Raw genomic sequence first — 16,824 nt, forward strand, 5'->3', positions numbered from 1 at the left:
GGGTACTCCGCCTGCTTCTCGGCAATCCTGTAGGAGAGGCTTTGGGTGGGAAGCAAGGATAAGTGGACAAAGAGCCAACTTTGAGGATATCAGGGTTTCCTGGCAGCTTTCCCTTGCATCACCCTATGCTTCATTCATTTATCCATGAAAAGACCTTCTACAAGCCAAGTCAGAACCCTTGTAAGGACAATAAAGATTAATACTATTTTCTTTCTCTTAGGCTCATTCGAAAGTTTGGCATAACTACAACATAAATTTCCGCCCACATCAGAAGGGTTGGTTATCAATCACATTGGGATCCCATTGGATTGAACCAAACAGACCAGAAAACATGATGGATATACTCAAGTGCCAACAGTCCATGGTTTCTGTGCTTGGGTGGTTTGCCAACCCTATCCACGGGGATGGTGACTATCCAGAGCTGATGAAAAAGCAGCTGCCCTCCAATCTGCCTCTTTTCTCTGAAACAGAGAAGAAAGAGGTGAGGGGCACAGCTGACTTCTTTGCCTTTTCCTTTGGGCCCAACAATTTCAAGCCCCAGAACACCATCGCTAAAATGGGACAAAATGTATCACTCAATTTAAGAAATGTGCTGAACTGGATTAAGCTGGAATATGGCGACCCCCGAATCTTTATTACTGAGAATGGCTGGTTTACCAACAGTCACGTAAAAACAGAAGATACCACGGTCATCTACATGATGAAGAACTTCCTCAACCAGGTTCTTCAAGGTCGGTTGCACATTAGCTCAATTTAAAATTTTTTTTTAATATTTATGCTATATGATATTTATAGTCGCCTTTGAATATATGATTATTGTCGTTGCTGCTGGGCTTTGTTTGTTGTCCAGTGTTGACAGAATTTTTCAGTGTTATTATCATGTCCTTTTTAGTGAAAGCTTGAAAACAAAGTAATTTTAGACTGAAGATACATCCTTAATTGGCAACAAGATGCTGTTTCATTCTTTCAAAAAGGGCATAATGCTGAGAAACATATGTCCAAAGTATTTTAACAGTAGAGCTTCAGTCTGAGATGCTGACAGCTTTCTTGAAATTGTGTTCCTTTCACTCTATTACATGTCTAAATGATGAAAAAGTCTGAACACAAATAATGAGCCATGAATGTCAAAGCTGAGTCATTTCTATTGATCCTGGCTATTTCTCTGACCTTTTCTTATCCCCTCATTCCTTTTCCATTACTCAGGTAGTGACATCTACAGGTGGCTGATTGAAACAGTAGAGTAAAAGACAAGCTCAAATCATGATGGTTCTGTCCTACAGAGTTGAGTTGGGCTCCATTTCATGCAAATATAAAGGAATTCTTAGTAGATCCTTCTAAAACTCTGTAGCTCTCTTTAAAAGCTTCAAGCCTGGAGAAAAACCCCAGAGTCTGCGGGAGAGTGTTCAGGGAGGGTACTCAGGAAGATAAGACCCTGCTGCCCAACCTGCAGGAAGGAGCAGCACGGAACAGAGTCACGTCCAGCCCCAGGCGCATGCATATGGGGTCTCCAGAACAGAGCACCTATGCCAAACGCCATGCCCTTGGGCAGAAGGAGTGTCATTTTCCAGGCATGACCATTCCACCTCTCCTCAGCCCCCTACAACACCAATGGAAATCTTATGGCCCAGATAGTCTACCTTTTAGGAAAGGAGTGTCAGTGATAATAACCAAAAAAAGAAAGAAAAAAAAAAATGCAGAAGTGAGGCATTTCTATGAGATAAATGAGAAAGCTTTTTAGTTAAAAAAAAAAAAAAAAAAAAAGTTCCTGATTGATTTGGGGTCTTGGGTCTTTGTTGCTTTTACTGCTGCTGTTGATTTTCATATTTCATTTTTATCCATTTCTTGAAAGTTATGGAATCAGAGTTTTAAAGTTAGAAAGGTCCTGAGAGATCATTTCCAATCTTTTCTGTTTACAAATGAGGAAACTAAAGTCAAGAGACTTGCCCAACAGTACCCTCCAACCTCCTGCCCCTCAACCCAGTGAGTTCTTGTTCTCTTACATCTCTTGCATGATTTTCACCTCCTTATATTTACAATCACTTATGTTAATTCTCAAAGCTGATTTTTCAGTCCCTGAAGGATAGTTTCCTAGAAGATAGTTTGTCCACAAATGGGAACCAACCCAAGCTTGAAATGAGAAACTCTTGGTCGCAAGCAGACATTTGTCCCGAAGAGTTCTGGGAATTACCATGCCCTCTGACACAGTCTGCACACCGAAGTCTCAGGAACATGTTAAGTTTGATCCTTTAACTGTGTCATTCACTTGTTGAGGGAGAACCATTCTGGATGAAAATAACTGCCACTTTTCAGGGATAAACATGAATTTTCTATTTGATGAAATGGGCCTACAAATTAGGCAAAAGGTTGGTTTCACAACATGCTGTACCCCTGGCATGTTAGTGAAGTCAGAAACACGAACCAGTGTGTTTAGGCCTCCAAACATCTCTGCTTTTTTTCTCCTGTGCAGCAATAAGGTTTGATGACATACGAGTATTTGGCTACACTGCCTGGGCTCTCCTGGATGGTTTTGAATGGCAGGATGGTTACACTACTCGCCGAGGATTATTTTATGTGGATTTTAACAGTAAACAAAAAGAAAGAAAACCCAAGTCTTCAGCACATTACTATAAACAGATTATACAGGAAAATGGTTTCACTTTAAAAGAGACCACACCAGATGTGCAGGGTCAGTTTCCCTGTGACTTCTCCTGGGGTGTCACTGAGTCTGTTCGGGAGGTAAGTGGCTTCTTACAAATTAACTATAAGGTGGGACAAATAGTATACAACATTTTATTTCAGTTACTCAGTGTCAGCTAAGAAACAGCTGTCAGGCAATATCAAATACCATGACTACTGGGAGGTTATGAAGGGAAACTGGAGGAAGAGGAAGGGAAGAATTAATGCCTACTGAGAGCCTTCCATGTGCCAGAATTCATAATGGAGAACTCGGTGATGGAATTGAAGAGGCTGACCTCCAGAAGCATACAGTCTAGAGAGAACTTACAGTTATTTTCGTGAGAGGTACTTGTTAGCAGTGTCAAAATTACAAGAGAAAAAATTGTATAGGTTTTTGTTTTGCCAAAAGCAAATTACCAGTGGTCTTTTATTTAAGTGATTCCTGTTACTTGATAGATTTGGGTAATTTGCCTAATGAGGTCTCTATATCCTATGGGGGGGCCTCCCCACACAACTCATTCATCACCTTCAAATATTTACTCAAATATCACATCCTCAAAAAGGCTTCCCTCCACTCCAAAAAATCATAACCCCATTGTAAGAATCATAACTATCACCTCTCAGCCCACTTTCCTGCTTCATTTTCCCATGTAGCGCTCATCACTATCTAACATACTGCATACTCGACGCACTTTCTTCTTCTCCAGGTTACCTTTATTGAGATATAATTGACATAACAACATTGTGCAAGTGTAAGATATACAGCTTTTGTTGATTTGATACATTTATATGTCACAAAATTATTATTGCCATAGCATTAACTACTACCTCTATCCCATCTCACAATTCCCATTTCTTTTCAATGTAAGAGCACTTCAGATCTAATCTCTTGCCCTGGCCAGTTTGGTTCAGTGGTTAGAATGTCGGCCCGGGAACCAGAGAGACCCAGGTTTAGTTCCTGCTAAGGGCATGTACCTCGGTTGCAGTTTGTCCCCGGTCCCAGTTGGGGTTGTGTGGGTGGCAGCCACTCAATGTGTCTCTCTCACATCGATGTTTCTCTCTCTCTCCCTCCCTCTCTCCCTCCCATTCTATCTGAGGATAAATGCAAAAATGTCCTCGGGTGAGGATTAAAAAAAAAAAAAAGATCTACTCTCTTGGCAATTTTCGAGTATATAATACAGTATTATAGTGACTATAGTCACTATGCTGTACATTAGCTCCCCAGAAGTTGTTAATTTTGTAATTGGAAGTCTGTACCCTTTGACTTTCCGCTTCCCTCACCTCCCAGGCCCTTGTATTCATTTCATACATTCTTCTTATTTACCACCTGTCTTTCCCACTAGAATGCAACCTTTCTCACGAGGGTGGAGATGTTTGAGGCTTTGCTGCCTGCTGTCTGCCTTCCTAGAGCAGCGCCAGGCTCAATGCAGAGTGAATGAACAAGGTCAACTTTTAGAGCCAGGTGAGACCTTAGGGACTCCCTATTCCAAATCCTTCATTTTACTGATGAGGAAATCGAGATACATCAATTAATAATTGATACCTAAGCGATTTGCCCAAGGTAACACTAATAGTGGCAGAACTGTAAGAGGCCACCCTCAAGCCCCCAGATGCACAGTGCTCTTTCCAAAATAATAATAACTATTTTAAGACCTTATTATGTGCCAAACATTTACTTGGATGTATGCACATTCTCTTTAATCTTAAAACCTTCATTTTATAGGCAAGAAAACTGAAGTTTAGGGAAGTTACATAACTTGTGCAGGTTACCCAGGTCTGTCTCCTGACCACTATAAGACCTCACAGAACCACACTATTGCCTGTATTCTAGAAGCATATGGAAAAACAAGATGTACAGGGATGGGACCAGACAAAAGGGCTCAAACCATGAGTGGGCAAAATTTACAGGTTATGAATCTCAAACCCTGTTGATCTTTAAACAAGACTTGAGTAAAGGCTCAGACATGATAAAAGGAGAGAAGATACAGAGAGTCATACAAATACACTGACTCACCTTCAGTTCCTGTCCCCGGAGAGCCACCTACTTACCCAGTTCCCATCTCCTCCTGCACACGGCATAGGCAGGCAGCCATCTTTCCCTACCACTTCAAGTGGGTTTATATTTTTCAAAATTCCAGGCCCAGCAAAGAGACAGGAGTTCCTGCCCGTACATGACCCAACCTGCAATTTCCTCCTTCATCTGAAGACTCCCATCTGTTGCACACTGATTGGTGGGGTGAAATGTCTGCCCCATTCTAAAGACCCTCTTCCCAGTCCTAGAATCAAAAGCTAATCACTTGGGTCAGGGTAAAGTAATTCTGTAATCAACTAGATCTGAGCTTCATGTTCAAACCTGCAGCCCAGCAAGAAGTCAGATGTCTTTCAATTTGGACTAAAAGAGAAGATGAATGGTTTGCCAAAAATATTAGGATGCTTTTTGAAATTTCAGCCAGAGGATAAATAGATACTGTATAGGCAAAACAAGATGTTTCTATAGGAAGACTGACAAAATAAAAGGAACATTAAAAAATATCACTATGCCATTTGTGACAACATGAATGAAACTAGAGGGTATTATATTAAGTGAAGTAAGTCAGAGAAAGACAAATACTGTATCATTTCACTTATATATGTAATCTGAAAGACTAAATAAGTGAATAAACCAAACCAAACCAAACAAACAGACTCATATGGAGAACAAACTGATAGTTGCCAGAGGGTTGGGTGATGCAGGGATGGGCAAAAAGGTGAAGGGGATTAAGTAGCAACTTAGTTATAAATAAGTCACAAGTCTGTAATACACAGCATAGGAAATACAGTCAACAATGTCGCAATAACTTTGTAAGGTGATAGATGGTTACTAGACTTCTCCTGGTGATCACTTTGTAAGGTATATAAACGTCAAATCATGTTGTACACCTAAAACTAACATAATATTGTGTATCAGCTATATTTAAAAAGAGCTTTACATTCCAAAATTAAAATTAAAATATTACTATGCCTACCCACACACATCCCTGTCTTATATTCACCCCTCCAAACTAGTAAAATAAAAATTCATATTCTGGCCCTGGCCAGTTTGGCTCAGCGGTTAGAGCGTCGGCCTGCGGACCAAAGAGGCGAGGGTTCGGTTCCCACTAAGGGCATGAACCTCAGTTGTAGTTTGTCCCCGGCCCCGTGGTTGGCAACCAGCCGATGAGTCTCTCTTACATCTATGTTTCTCTCTCTCTCTTCCTCCCTCTCTCCCTCCCACTCTATCTCAAGATAGGTGCAAAAATGTCCTCAGGTGAGGATTAAAAAAAAAAAAATCCATATTCCCCTCAAGACTGATTGCTAACATGTGGACACATTTGCTTTATTTCTGTCTTTCTCTCTTATGAATTGTTGAAACTGGCAGACACTTCACCCCAAAATATTTTAGCATGTGTCTCCTAAGAATAAGGACATTCTCCTATCTCATTATAATACTATCAAACCCAGGAAATTTAGTATTGATTCAATATCATCTAACATACAATCCATATTCAAACTTTCCTAAATGTTCCAAAAATGTCCTTTATAGGTTTTTTAAAATTTGATCAAAACAAGGATCACACATTGGTTTTCATATATCTTCAGCCTCCTTTAATTCAGAGTAATTCCCCCCAACTTCCCAGTATTGACTTTTTTTTTAAACATCCACACCAGTTGCTTATAGGATGTCTCATGGATTTTTCTGATTGTTTCTTTGTTAGATTCAGTTAATCTTTTCTGGGAATAACAGTACACAGATTACATGTATTTCCTAATATATCACATCAGAAGGTACATGATGTCAGTTTGTTTCTTTACTAAAGATGTTAGTTGAAGTAGTAGTCACCAGATTTCTTGGGTAAAGTGGCATTTGCCAGATCTCTTAATTGAAAGGTAACTTTCCATTTGTAATTAAAAAGTAATCTGATGGTGATACTTTGAGACCATATAAATATCCTATTCCCCAACAGCATTTCACCCAATGGTCTTAAGATTGAGACATGAATCTTGCCTGAATTATTACTCTTTAAATTGCAAAATGGAGAATTTGTTTGTTTTATCCTCACCCGAGGACATTTTCCCATTTTTTGTTCAGATAGAGTAGGAGGGAGAGAGAGAGAGAGAGAGAGAGAGAGAGAGAGAGAGAGAGAGAGAGAAAGAGAAACATCGACGTGAAAGGGACACATCGAGTGGCTGCCCAACCAGGGCCAGGGACAAACTGCAACCGCAGTACATGCCCTTAGGAACCAAACCCGGGTCTCTATGGACCACAGGCTGACGCTCTAACCGCTGAGCCAAACTGGCCAGGGCTGTTTGTTTTTTAAAATTTTTACTTACTAATTTTAGAGAGGGGGGAGAGAGAGAAACATTGATTTATTGTTCCACCTATTTATGCATTCATTGGCTGTTTCTTGTATGTGCCCTGAGCAGGGACTAAACTCGCAACCTTGGCATATCAGAATGATGCTCTAATCAACTGAGCTACCTGGCCAGGGCCAAAATGGTAAATTTCTAATTAGATTATTCCTTCTACATTTATTAAGTGGCTTTTAAAAAATTCAGTGTGTTACAACACATTGTTCTCATTAGATCTTTTGATGCTCATTTTATCTCAGATTTGGCCAATGGGACTCCTTCAAGCTGCTCCAGTGTCTTTTTGACATTTCCCTTTCTGTTTTTAAGCACTTCCTTATTTTTCTGGCACAAGATGTACCAGCATCATCTCATTCTTTTCCTGCCCCGGGCCTGGAAAAAGCCATGTTTCTCAAAGGAGCTCAGGATCCTTTTAGTGGGGAATAGAATTTTAGAACCGAGCTCTGGAAGCTAGGGTTGAGATCAGGGTGCATCATCTTTAACTAGATCTCTTGGCAGATTAATCACACCCACTTGCTAAGCCTAATGTTTTCTGGAGGTTTTTAAAAGTAAGAAATTGTCATTTGATATTGCCTTACCTTATGGCAAGATTGCTGTTTGTAAACACCCTGTCAATACCATGATGCTCTGACGTTTCAAAACACTGAAACTGGCCATCTAGGCTAGGAGGATTTTACTCAAATAATTACATACAGATTTAACTTCATGCTCACCTGATCAATGTTCTCTCAGTTTAATGTTCTAGATAACTGGTTGACAGATGGCAAGTGAGCAGTGATGTGGTTTTGTAATTAGACTATGAAAAATGACACATGAGAAAACAATTAGAGGGAAAATATTTACCAAAGGTTAATTATCATTTTTTCCAGGTGCACTTAAATTCAGCCATGGGAAGAAAAGTACTTTAAAACAAGTACTTAGAACAAAGCATTAAAAAAAAAAAACTTTTACTTTCTCTTATTAATCTTGAATTGGAAAATGTTTTTTCTTAAGGCCTTTTCTGTTTTAATTTAGACTAAAATGCCTAGCAGGCAATTATTGCAACCAGGGAAAACTAAATCCAAGCCATGTCTACTTTATGTTTATATAGTGCTTTAGAGTTGACAGAGCACTTTCCCAGAGTCATTGACTCCTCACAGCACACCTGTGAGGTGAGTGAGATTACTCGGTCACTATACAGAGTTGCCGAGGCTGAGTTTCAAAGGGAGTCCAGGGCTGTCTCCTTGGGAGAAGTGTGTGTGGGGGAGACAGCATTAGATCAAAGAGTCAACTTGGGAGAGTTCTGGAGGGGGGGGGTTACTGTTTTCTGCTCATAGTCCAAATACTTGGCATAAAGAGGGTGTTCAGTATTCTGTTGGATGAATAGATGCTATGTTCTCATAGGCACTTGGATGGGGGAGCATATAGCGATGCATGTGTGATATCACCAGGACTTTTCAAATACAAGGGGGTGTTAGAGATTTGCATTCAGCAAATGCAAGAGGTCATTCTCTACCCCATCCCACAGGCTTCTTTTAGGAACTGTGGCTGGGATCAAACAGCCTTCTCTAACCCCAAGTACTGATCTCAGTGAAATCCTCTACAACTGGAATCTTAACATTGCCTTCAACTTACAGCAGTGTTTGAAGGGCCCATCTTTCACGATTCCTTTCAGCTGAGGGTATCAAGCCAATACCCTGATGCATTTGAATAGAATCACATGAGACCCCATGATATGACCTAGGTTTTTAGGAAAGATGAACTGGAAATCAGTTTCTCAGGGTTTTGTGGAAAACAGCTTATTTTCCAAGCTAAGCCCTGGGTGTGGCTCCTTCCCTATGTCTTGTGGTCTCCCTGGGAAATTTTAAGAGCTGGAAGGATCATCCATCAGGTCTTTTCCATGACATCACCAGAACAGTTGGAACACACAGGTCATTATAAAGGACATATGCCTCTGTATTTTCTCTATTGTCTGTGGGAGGCAAAATAAGATCAGGCCCTTCTCCCTCTCAGATATGTGCTAACAGCCTGTCCACTTGGGTGTGTTTTACCTGCATGTGCTTGTTTTTCACAGCCAGAACTGGTGGCTTCCTCACCACAGTTCACCAATCCTCACCTGTATGTGTGGAATGTGACAGGCAACAGACTGTTGCACCAAGTGGAAGGAGTGAAGCTGAAAACACGGCCAGGTCAATGCACAGATTTTGTCAGCATCAAAAGACAGCTTGAGATGTTGGCAAGGTTGAAAGTCACCCACTACCGGTTTGCTCTGGACTGGCCCTCAATCCTTCCCACTGGCAACCTGTCCACAGTTAACCGACAAGCTCTGAGGTACTACAGGTGTGTGATCGGTGAGGGCCTGAAGCTCAACATCTCCCCAATGGTCACATTGTACTACCCGACCCGCACCCACCCAGGCCTCCCCACACCGCTGCTGCAGAGTGGGGGATGGCTGAATCCATCGATGGCCAAGGCCTTCCAGGATTATGCGGGGCTGTGCTTCCAGGAGCTAGGGGACCTGGTGAAGCTGTGGATCACCATCAACGAGCCCAACCGGCTGAGTGACATCTACAACCGCACTAGTAACGACACCTACAGGGCAGCCCACAACCTGCTGATCGCCCACGCCCTGGCCTGGCACCTCTACGACCAGCAGTACAGGCCTGTGCAGCGCGGGGCGGTGTCGCTGTCTCTGCATGCGGACTGGGCGGAACCCGCCAACCCCTACGTGGATTCGCACTGGCAGGCGGCCGAGCGCTTCCTCCAGTTCGAAATTGCCTGGTTCGCAGAACCCCTCTTCAAAACCGGGGACTACCCGTTGGCCATGAGGGAGTACATCGCCTTCAAGAACAGGCAAGGGCTATCGAGCTCCGCGCTGCCCCAGTTCACTGAGGAAGAGAGGGGGCTGGTCAAGGGCACTGCCGACTTCTACGCCCTGAACCACTTCACCACCCGGCTGGTGATGCATGCGCACCAGAACGGCAGCCGCTACGACGCCGACAGGGACGTCCAGTTTCTGCAGGACATCACCTGCCTGAGCTCGCCGACCCGCTTGGCCGTCCTGCCCTGGGGAGAGCGGAAGGTGCTGAGTTGGATCCGGAGGAACTATGGAGACCTGGATGTTTACATCACAGCCAGCGGCATCGACGACCCGTCTCTGGAAAATGATGACCTCCGAAAGCACTACTTAGAGAAATACATTCAGGAAGCCATGAAAGGTGAGGTTCGGGGACCAATTCAGATACAGGGCTAACGAGAACAAAAGGAGGGGAGGACGCGCCCTGTGACAGTGTGAACTCATTACGGAAGATTTGGCAAGTATACAAAAGTATTTTTTTAAAAAAAGAAAGAAAATAATTACTGGAAACCCCATTCCCTAAAACAAACACCTATATTTGTGTTTGCTAAATATTTTAATACAATTGAGCTCATGCTATAATACAATCTTGAATCCAATTTCTTCTTAATATCACATTATGTGTTCCATTTATTAAATATTCCTTAACATTATTAGTATTATATATTTTTTAACCTCCCCGAGGACTTTTCCATCTATCTTCAGATAGAATAGGAGGGAGGGAGAGAGAGAAACATCCTGTGAGAGAAAGAGACATTGACTGGTTTTTCCCCCACGACCTCACCAGGGCCGGGGATGAACTGCAACTGAGGTACGTGCCCTTGACCTAAATTGAACCCACAACTCATTGGTGGCCGATGCACTAACTGCTCTAACTGCCAAACCCGCCAGGGCCTTAACATTATTTTAATGGTTATTTAATACCTATCATATGGACATTCCTCCATGTAGTTAACCATTCCTCTAATGTTTGATATGTAGACTTTTTTTTTAACTACTAAAAAATAGGTATGTTTGTCATCATTTCTCATAATCTCCTTGGGATGATTGCCCAATATAGAATTATTAGTCAAATGTTATAAACAGAAGTGTTTGAGAGTACATCTCACTAACTGTTCCCAGCATTGGCTATTATTATTTTGTAAATCATATTTTTGAACGTTCATGATTGATTTGTTGACGCAGCAAAAAGTTCCCAGAAATTTACTCATTTGACAGATTATTTACTGAGCATCTAGAATGGGCAAAAACTGTTCTAGGCACTATATCTTGAACAAAATAAGGATTACTGTTTTCTCATAGTTTATATTTTTGTGGGATAAGAGTCAACAAACAGCCCTAGCTGGTCTAGGCATGTGGTTAGAGCATCAGCTCCTGCACCCAAGGGTCCTGGGTTTGTGCAGAGTGCAGGAAGGTGGGCGGGGAGGGTGAGGGGAAGTGGAGAAGGCCAGCAAACATTTGCAAATGGTTCAAGGCAGACCCTTGTTCCCAGGTGGGGGGGGGGGGGAGCCTTTTTAGCAGTGTACAGAAACCTGGGAACAGTTGAGGCTCAGGTATAGGAGAAATAGGTACCCAGCCCTTGGGGGCTTATGTCATAGCCTATGAAGGAATGCACTGTACCCCCATTCCCAATTTTAGATCTAATTTGGTGCAAACTGTGGAAGCCAACCCTCACTCCCATAATAATCGGGAGATCCAGAATAAGAGAATATGGTAACTTTATTTACCCAGGTATTTGACATTTTTTCTTTTAAAAAAAATGTTTTTATTGATTTTTTTAGAGAGGAAGGAGATAGAAACATGGATATGGGAGAGAAACATTGATGGGGTGCCTCCTGGACGTCCCCTACTGGGGATCGAGCCTGCAACCCTGGCATGTGTCCTGACTGGGAATCCAACCACGACCTCTCAGTCTATGGGACCACACTCAATTTACTGAGCTACACCAGCCAGGCTTAATTTTTTCTTTTTAGGGAAAAGGGTGTTATTTTTCTGGGGCATACATGCGGATATTAGTGTTACTATCAAATCCCTGAGAGACTAGCCAATGAACCTTATGAACCTCAAAAAAGACTGGATGTGGTGAGGTAGTGGCTAGATTCTGGGTATATTTTGAAGCTAAAGTCAACAAGATTGGATGTGAGTGTGAGAGAAAAAGTGAAAAATGATTCCATGGTTTTTGTTTGAGTAATTTAAAAAGTGAAGTGGCCATTTACCAGGCTGGAGGAGACTGGTAGGCACAGGTTTTTGGAGATGAGTTGTTTGGTGTTGCACAGGTTGCTTGAGATGTCTAGTCTATTAGACATCCAATTAGAGATGTCAAGTAGGCTAATAGGTACAAGAGTCTCAGGTTCACCCTGGCCAGTTTGGCTCAGCGGTTAGAGCATTGGCCTACAGACCAGAGTTGTGGATTTGATTCCAGTCAAGGGCATGTACCTATGCAGGAGGCAGCCAATCGACGTGTCTCTCTCACATCGATGCTTCTCTCTCTCTCTCACCTTCTCTCCCTCCCACTCTATCTGAAGATAAATGGGAAAAAAATGATGAGGACTTAAAATAATAATATAGATTTCATATATCAATATTCACTTATAGGATAGTGATCATTAAAAAAAAAAGTCTCAGGTTCAGAGAGGTCTGGGGCTGAGGTACAAATTTGGGAGTCAAGGGCAAATGGATGGTATTTTTAAAAATAGGACTAAATGACTTCTAGGAATATACCCTAAGAAGCCTGAAACACCAATCAGAAAGAATATATGTACCCCCATGTTTGTAGCAGCACTATTTACAATAGCTAAGATCTGGAAACAGCCCAAGGGTCCATCAGTAGACGAATGGATAAAAAAGCAGTGGTACATATACACAATGGAGTACTATGCAGCTGTAAGAAAGAAAGATCTCTTATCCTTTGAGACTACGTGGAGGGACCTGGAAAGTATTATCCTAAGTGAAACAAGCCAAACAGAGAAAGACAAGTATCATATGATCTCACTTATTTGTGGAATATAATGAACATAACAACAGTCTGAGAAACAGGGTAGTCCCAGAGACGTGGAAGTGGGGTACAGACTGACAATCCTCACAAGAGGGGGTGGTGAGGGAGAGATAAATCACAGAACTTATATGCATGTATGGACATGGACAACAAAACTGGGGACAGGGCAGGGAGGGAGGGGCAGGGGGGAATCAGTGGGGGAAAAAGGAGAAACATCTGTAACAAAAATAAATTCATTAAAGAAAAAAAAAAAAAGACTCAATGAAATCCCTAAGGGAGCGGGGAGAGAAAAGGAGGGCTGCTTCAGTATTCAGAGATTAGCAATATCAGTAAAAATTATTTAAGGAGTCACTGCTATAAAAGATAACCAATGCATGTTTATATGGAAATGATCCAGGAGTGAGGGAAAATTAATATGAGGGGAGGAGAGAACAGATGGAGCAATGTCCTTGAGTAGGCAAGAGAAAATAACTTAGTGTGTAAGTGGAGGAGTCAGCCTCTCCCGGAAGTATGAACAGGTCAACAGTAACAGGAGAGGAGGCAGAATATGAGTGTAGATGCCAGAAGGTCTGTAGATGTGATTGTGGAAGACTGAAGTTCCCCGAGAGCTTCAGTTTTTCAGTGAAGTAGGAAGGTCTTACAAAGCAAGAGGGACTGAAGAGAGCCCTGGTCTGGGGGCTCAGTTGATTTGAGCACCGTCTCACACATCAAAAGTTTGCAGGTTCGATTCCTAATTGGGCACGTAAGGGAGGCAACAGATCAATGTTTCTCTCATGTCTCTCTGAAAAAAACATATCCTCAGGTAAGATATTTTTAAAAAGAGAGTGAATGATTAGGGAAAACCAAATGTAGTTATAGGGCAGCAGCACCAAGGTCACATTTGAGGTTTGGAATCAGGCCAAATAGTTTTTCTGCTTATGACCCTGTGAACAAGTGACATAAGTCCTTCATAGGTTCAACTCTCAAGTTTGGCCCTCCCCACTCCACCCCCGATATGTTTGTATCATTTATAGTACAATGTTTTCAAAATTCTTTTTAGCTTAATTATATATTCACCTTGTTTATTAATTTTTAAATGTTTTTATTGATTTTTTAGAGAGGGAGATAGAAACATCAATGTGAGACAAACATTGATGAACTGCCTCCTGCACGCCCTCTACTAGGGATCGAGCCCACAACTCAGGCATGAGCCCTGACTGGGAATCGAACCAGGACCTAGGTCCATGGGATGATGCTCAATCCATTAAGCCATACTGGCAAGGCCATATTGACCTTCTTTATATCAATTACAAAAGAATGTCCAAAAGTCCTTTAATAAAAAATCACCAAATCACCTTTATGGGCTTGAGTTTACATTGTTTCAGTGAAAACTAAATTCTTATTCAAAGGTATTTTATAGTCCATTTGTGGTTAATAATGTTCATTTCTGATATTTTTCAGCATACCTCATTGATAGAGTCAAAATCAAAGGCTATTATGCATTCAAACTGACTGAAGAAAAATCTAAACCCAGATTTGGATTCTTCACATCTGACTTCAAAGCTAAATCCTCAATTCAGTTTTACAACAAACTGATCAGCAACGGTGGTTTCCCTTCTGAGAACGGTAGTCCCAGATGCAGTCAGACTGAAAGACACACAGAGTGCACTGTCTGCTTATTTCTTGTGCAGAAGAAACCATTGATATTCTTTGGTTGTTGCTTCTTCACCTTGGTTCTCTTTTTATCAATCACCTTTTTTCATAAGCAAAAAAGAAGAAAATTTTGGAAAGCAAAGAACTTACAACACATACCATTAAAGAAAGGCCACAAGAGAGTTATTAGCTAAACTGATCCTACTTTTCTCTGCACGATAGAAAGTTTAAAAATTCAGCCCTGTTTGTGTGGCTCAGTGGTTGAGCATCGACCCATGCACCAAGAGGTCGCCGGTTCGATTCCCAGTCAGGGCACATGACCAGGTTGTGGGCCAAATCCCCAGTGGGGGACATGCAGGAGGCGGCCAATCGATGTTCTCTTTCATCGATGTTTCTCTCTCTCTCTCTCCAATCATTAAAGAAAAAAAAGTTTTTTTAAATGTTTATAAAAATTCACTCATGTCATGTACTGGTAATTTACAGAAAATATACCTATATTGGGGGGGGAGTAGTAGTAGTGGTGGCCAAGATGGTAGTCAATGTCTCTACTGTTTTTGAAATGAATTTTCCCTAAGTATTTTGACTTCTGTGATCTGAAAATAAAGGCTTTGCCTAGACCAGTAATTTTCAACCCTTTTCATCTCATGGTACACATAAACTAATTACTAAAATTCTGCAGCAAAAATGTTTTAATTTTGGCCCTGACCAGTTTGGCTCAGCAGTTAGAGCGTCATCCCACAAATCACAGAGGCCCCGGTTTGGTTCCCGCTAAGGGCACGCACCTCAGTTGCAGTTTGTCCCCGGCCCTGGTTGGGGTTGTGTGGGTGGCAGCCACTAGATGTGTCCCTTACACATCGATGTTTCTCTCTCTCCCTCCCTCCCACTCTATCTGAACAAAAAATGGAAATGTCCTCGGGTGAGGATAAAAAAACAAATGTTTCATTCACACTGGACAGCTATTGTTGTGTTGGCTGTTATTTAATTTGACAATCTAAGGGAAGAGGTCAGTGCCCCTGACTAGCCAGGTACAGCATCTTTTAAAAATTCTTGTGGCACACCAGTTGAAAATCACTGGCCCAGACAATAAGCAATGAGGATTATCTGATATATTGCTTCATGAAGTTTGATGAGCTGTTTTCCATCATTCTCTTTCATAAATACCAAGCTACTTATAAAGAAATTACATTTAAAAAGTGAAACTTGGTTTTGACTCCATAGCAGATTTAAAACTCAATACTGGATGACAGTGAATGACTGTCGATTCTAACAAGGTGCTTTCCCTCCTTGTCAGGGTGGTTCTCAAATGGAAAGAAAAAACACAATAGGGTAATGCTTGTCCATAGCCAGTTACAGCATAGACTCTTAAGCACATCCCTTAGTTTTTCTCAATAGAAATAAAAATTATCTAATTTTGTGAGGCCTCTCATTAAGTTATTTTTTAAATAACATGCTAACCTCCATCAACTCATGTCATGGAAAGATCAGAACACTAAGATTAAGGACAGCAAGACCCAAATGCCTATGAAGACAGGGAAGTCAATCTCACAGTAGAGCAACTCTCTTTAGATAAATTGAATCATTCTTCCTCACCTGATTTTTATGAGGTGACAAAACCCTATCTAGCATACTTAAGAAAGCTGAACATTTTTAAAAATAGAATGCAGCCCTGGCCGGTTTGGCTCAGTGGTTAGAGTGTTGGCCTGCGGTCGCGAGACCCGGGTTTGGTTTCCGCTAAGGGCACGTACCTCGGTTGCAGTTTGTCCCCGGCCCTGGTTGGTCGTGTGGGTGGCAGCCACTCGATGTGTCCCTTTCACGTTGATGTTTCTCTCTCTCTTCCTTTTTCTCTCTCCCACTCTGTCTGAACAAAAAATGGAAAAAAGCCCTTGGGTGAGGATAAAAAACAAAAACAAAAACGTAGAATGCAGCCATATCTAGACCTAGCAGCTGTGAATCTGGATGCAATTCAAAATTATAACTTTTCTGGAACATCTGTAATACATTTTACATTCAACAATAAAGATTAAAAAAATTTTAAAAAATTAAAAATCGGGAAAAAAAATTAAAACTTCTTACGTTGCAGCTGGAATTTAGTAAATTCTTAAATCTGAACTTGGAGTTTTAACTTTTTTGAATTCTGGGCTTAAAATTTTATTCAGTGTATTCTAATTGTTGGAAGAAAAAATCTGGCATGTAAATCCACTTATGTCAATTTTCTTTCTTTAGGTTAGTCAACGTTTAAATAACCACAGCAGCTAGTCACTAGCCATCCTCTCCAGGAATTTAGACTTTCTTAAAAGTC

At 41.4% G+C, this 16,824-nt stretch overlaps 1 protein-coding gene across 2 annotated transcripts in view; it reads left to right on the top strand.

Moving 5' to 3' along the window:
• The window catches only part of KLB (klotho beta), a 37,305-nt gene extending 22,535 nt beyond the window's left edge, over window positions 1-14,770 (top strand). Inside the window, exons 2-5 of one of the 2 annotated variants that reach the window (XM_036271722.1) lie at window positions 221-731; window positions 2,468-2,736; window positions 9,116-10,259; window positions 14,334-14,770. In XM_036271722.1, the coding sequence (XP_036127615.1) occupies window positions 221-731; window positions 2,468-2,736; window positions 9,116-10,259; window positions 14,334-14,719 (2,310 nt within the window). In that variant the 3' untranslated portion in view covers window positions 14,720-14,770. The remainder of the gene's footprint in view (window positions 1-220; window positions 732-2,467; window positions 2,737-9,115; window positions 10,260-14,333) is intronic. The other variant, XM_036271729.1, reaches the window with a different exon arrangement.
• The last annotated feature ends 2,054 nt before the right edge of the window (window positions 14,771-16,824 follow it).

The sequence above is a fragment of the Molossus molossus genome, unplaced genomic scaffold (genome assembly GCF_014108415.1).
Source record: "Molossus molossus isolate mMolMol1 unplaced genomic scaffold, mMolMol1.p scaffold_m16_p_1, whole genome shotgun sequence".
NCBI classification, from domain to species: Eukaryota; Metazoa; Chordata; class Mammalia; order Chiroptera; family Molossidae; genus Molossus; species Molossus molossus.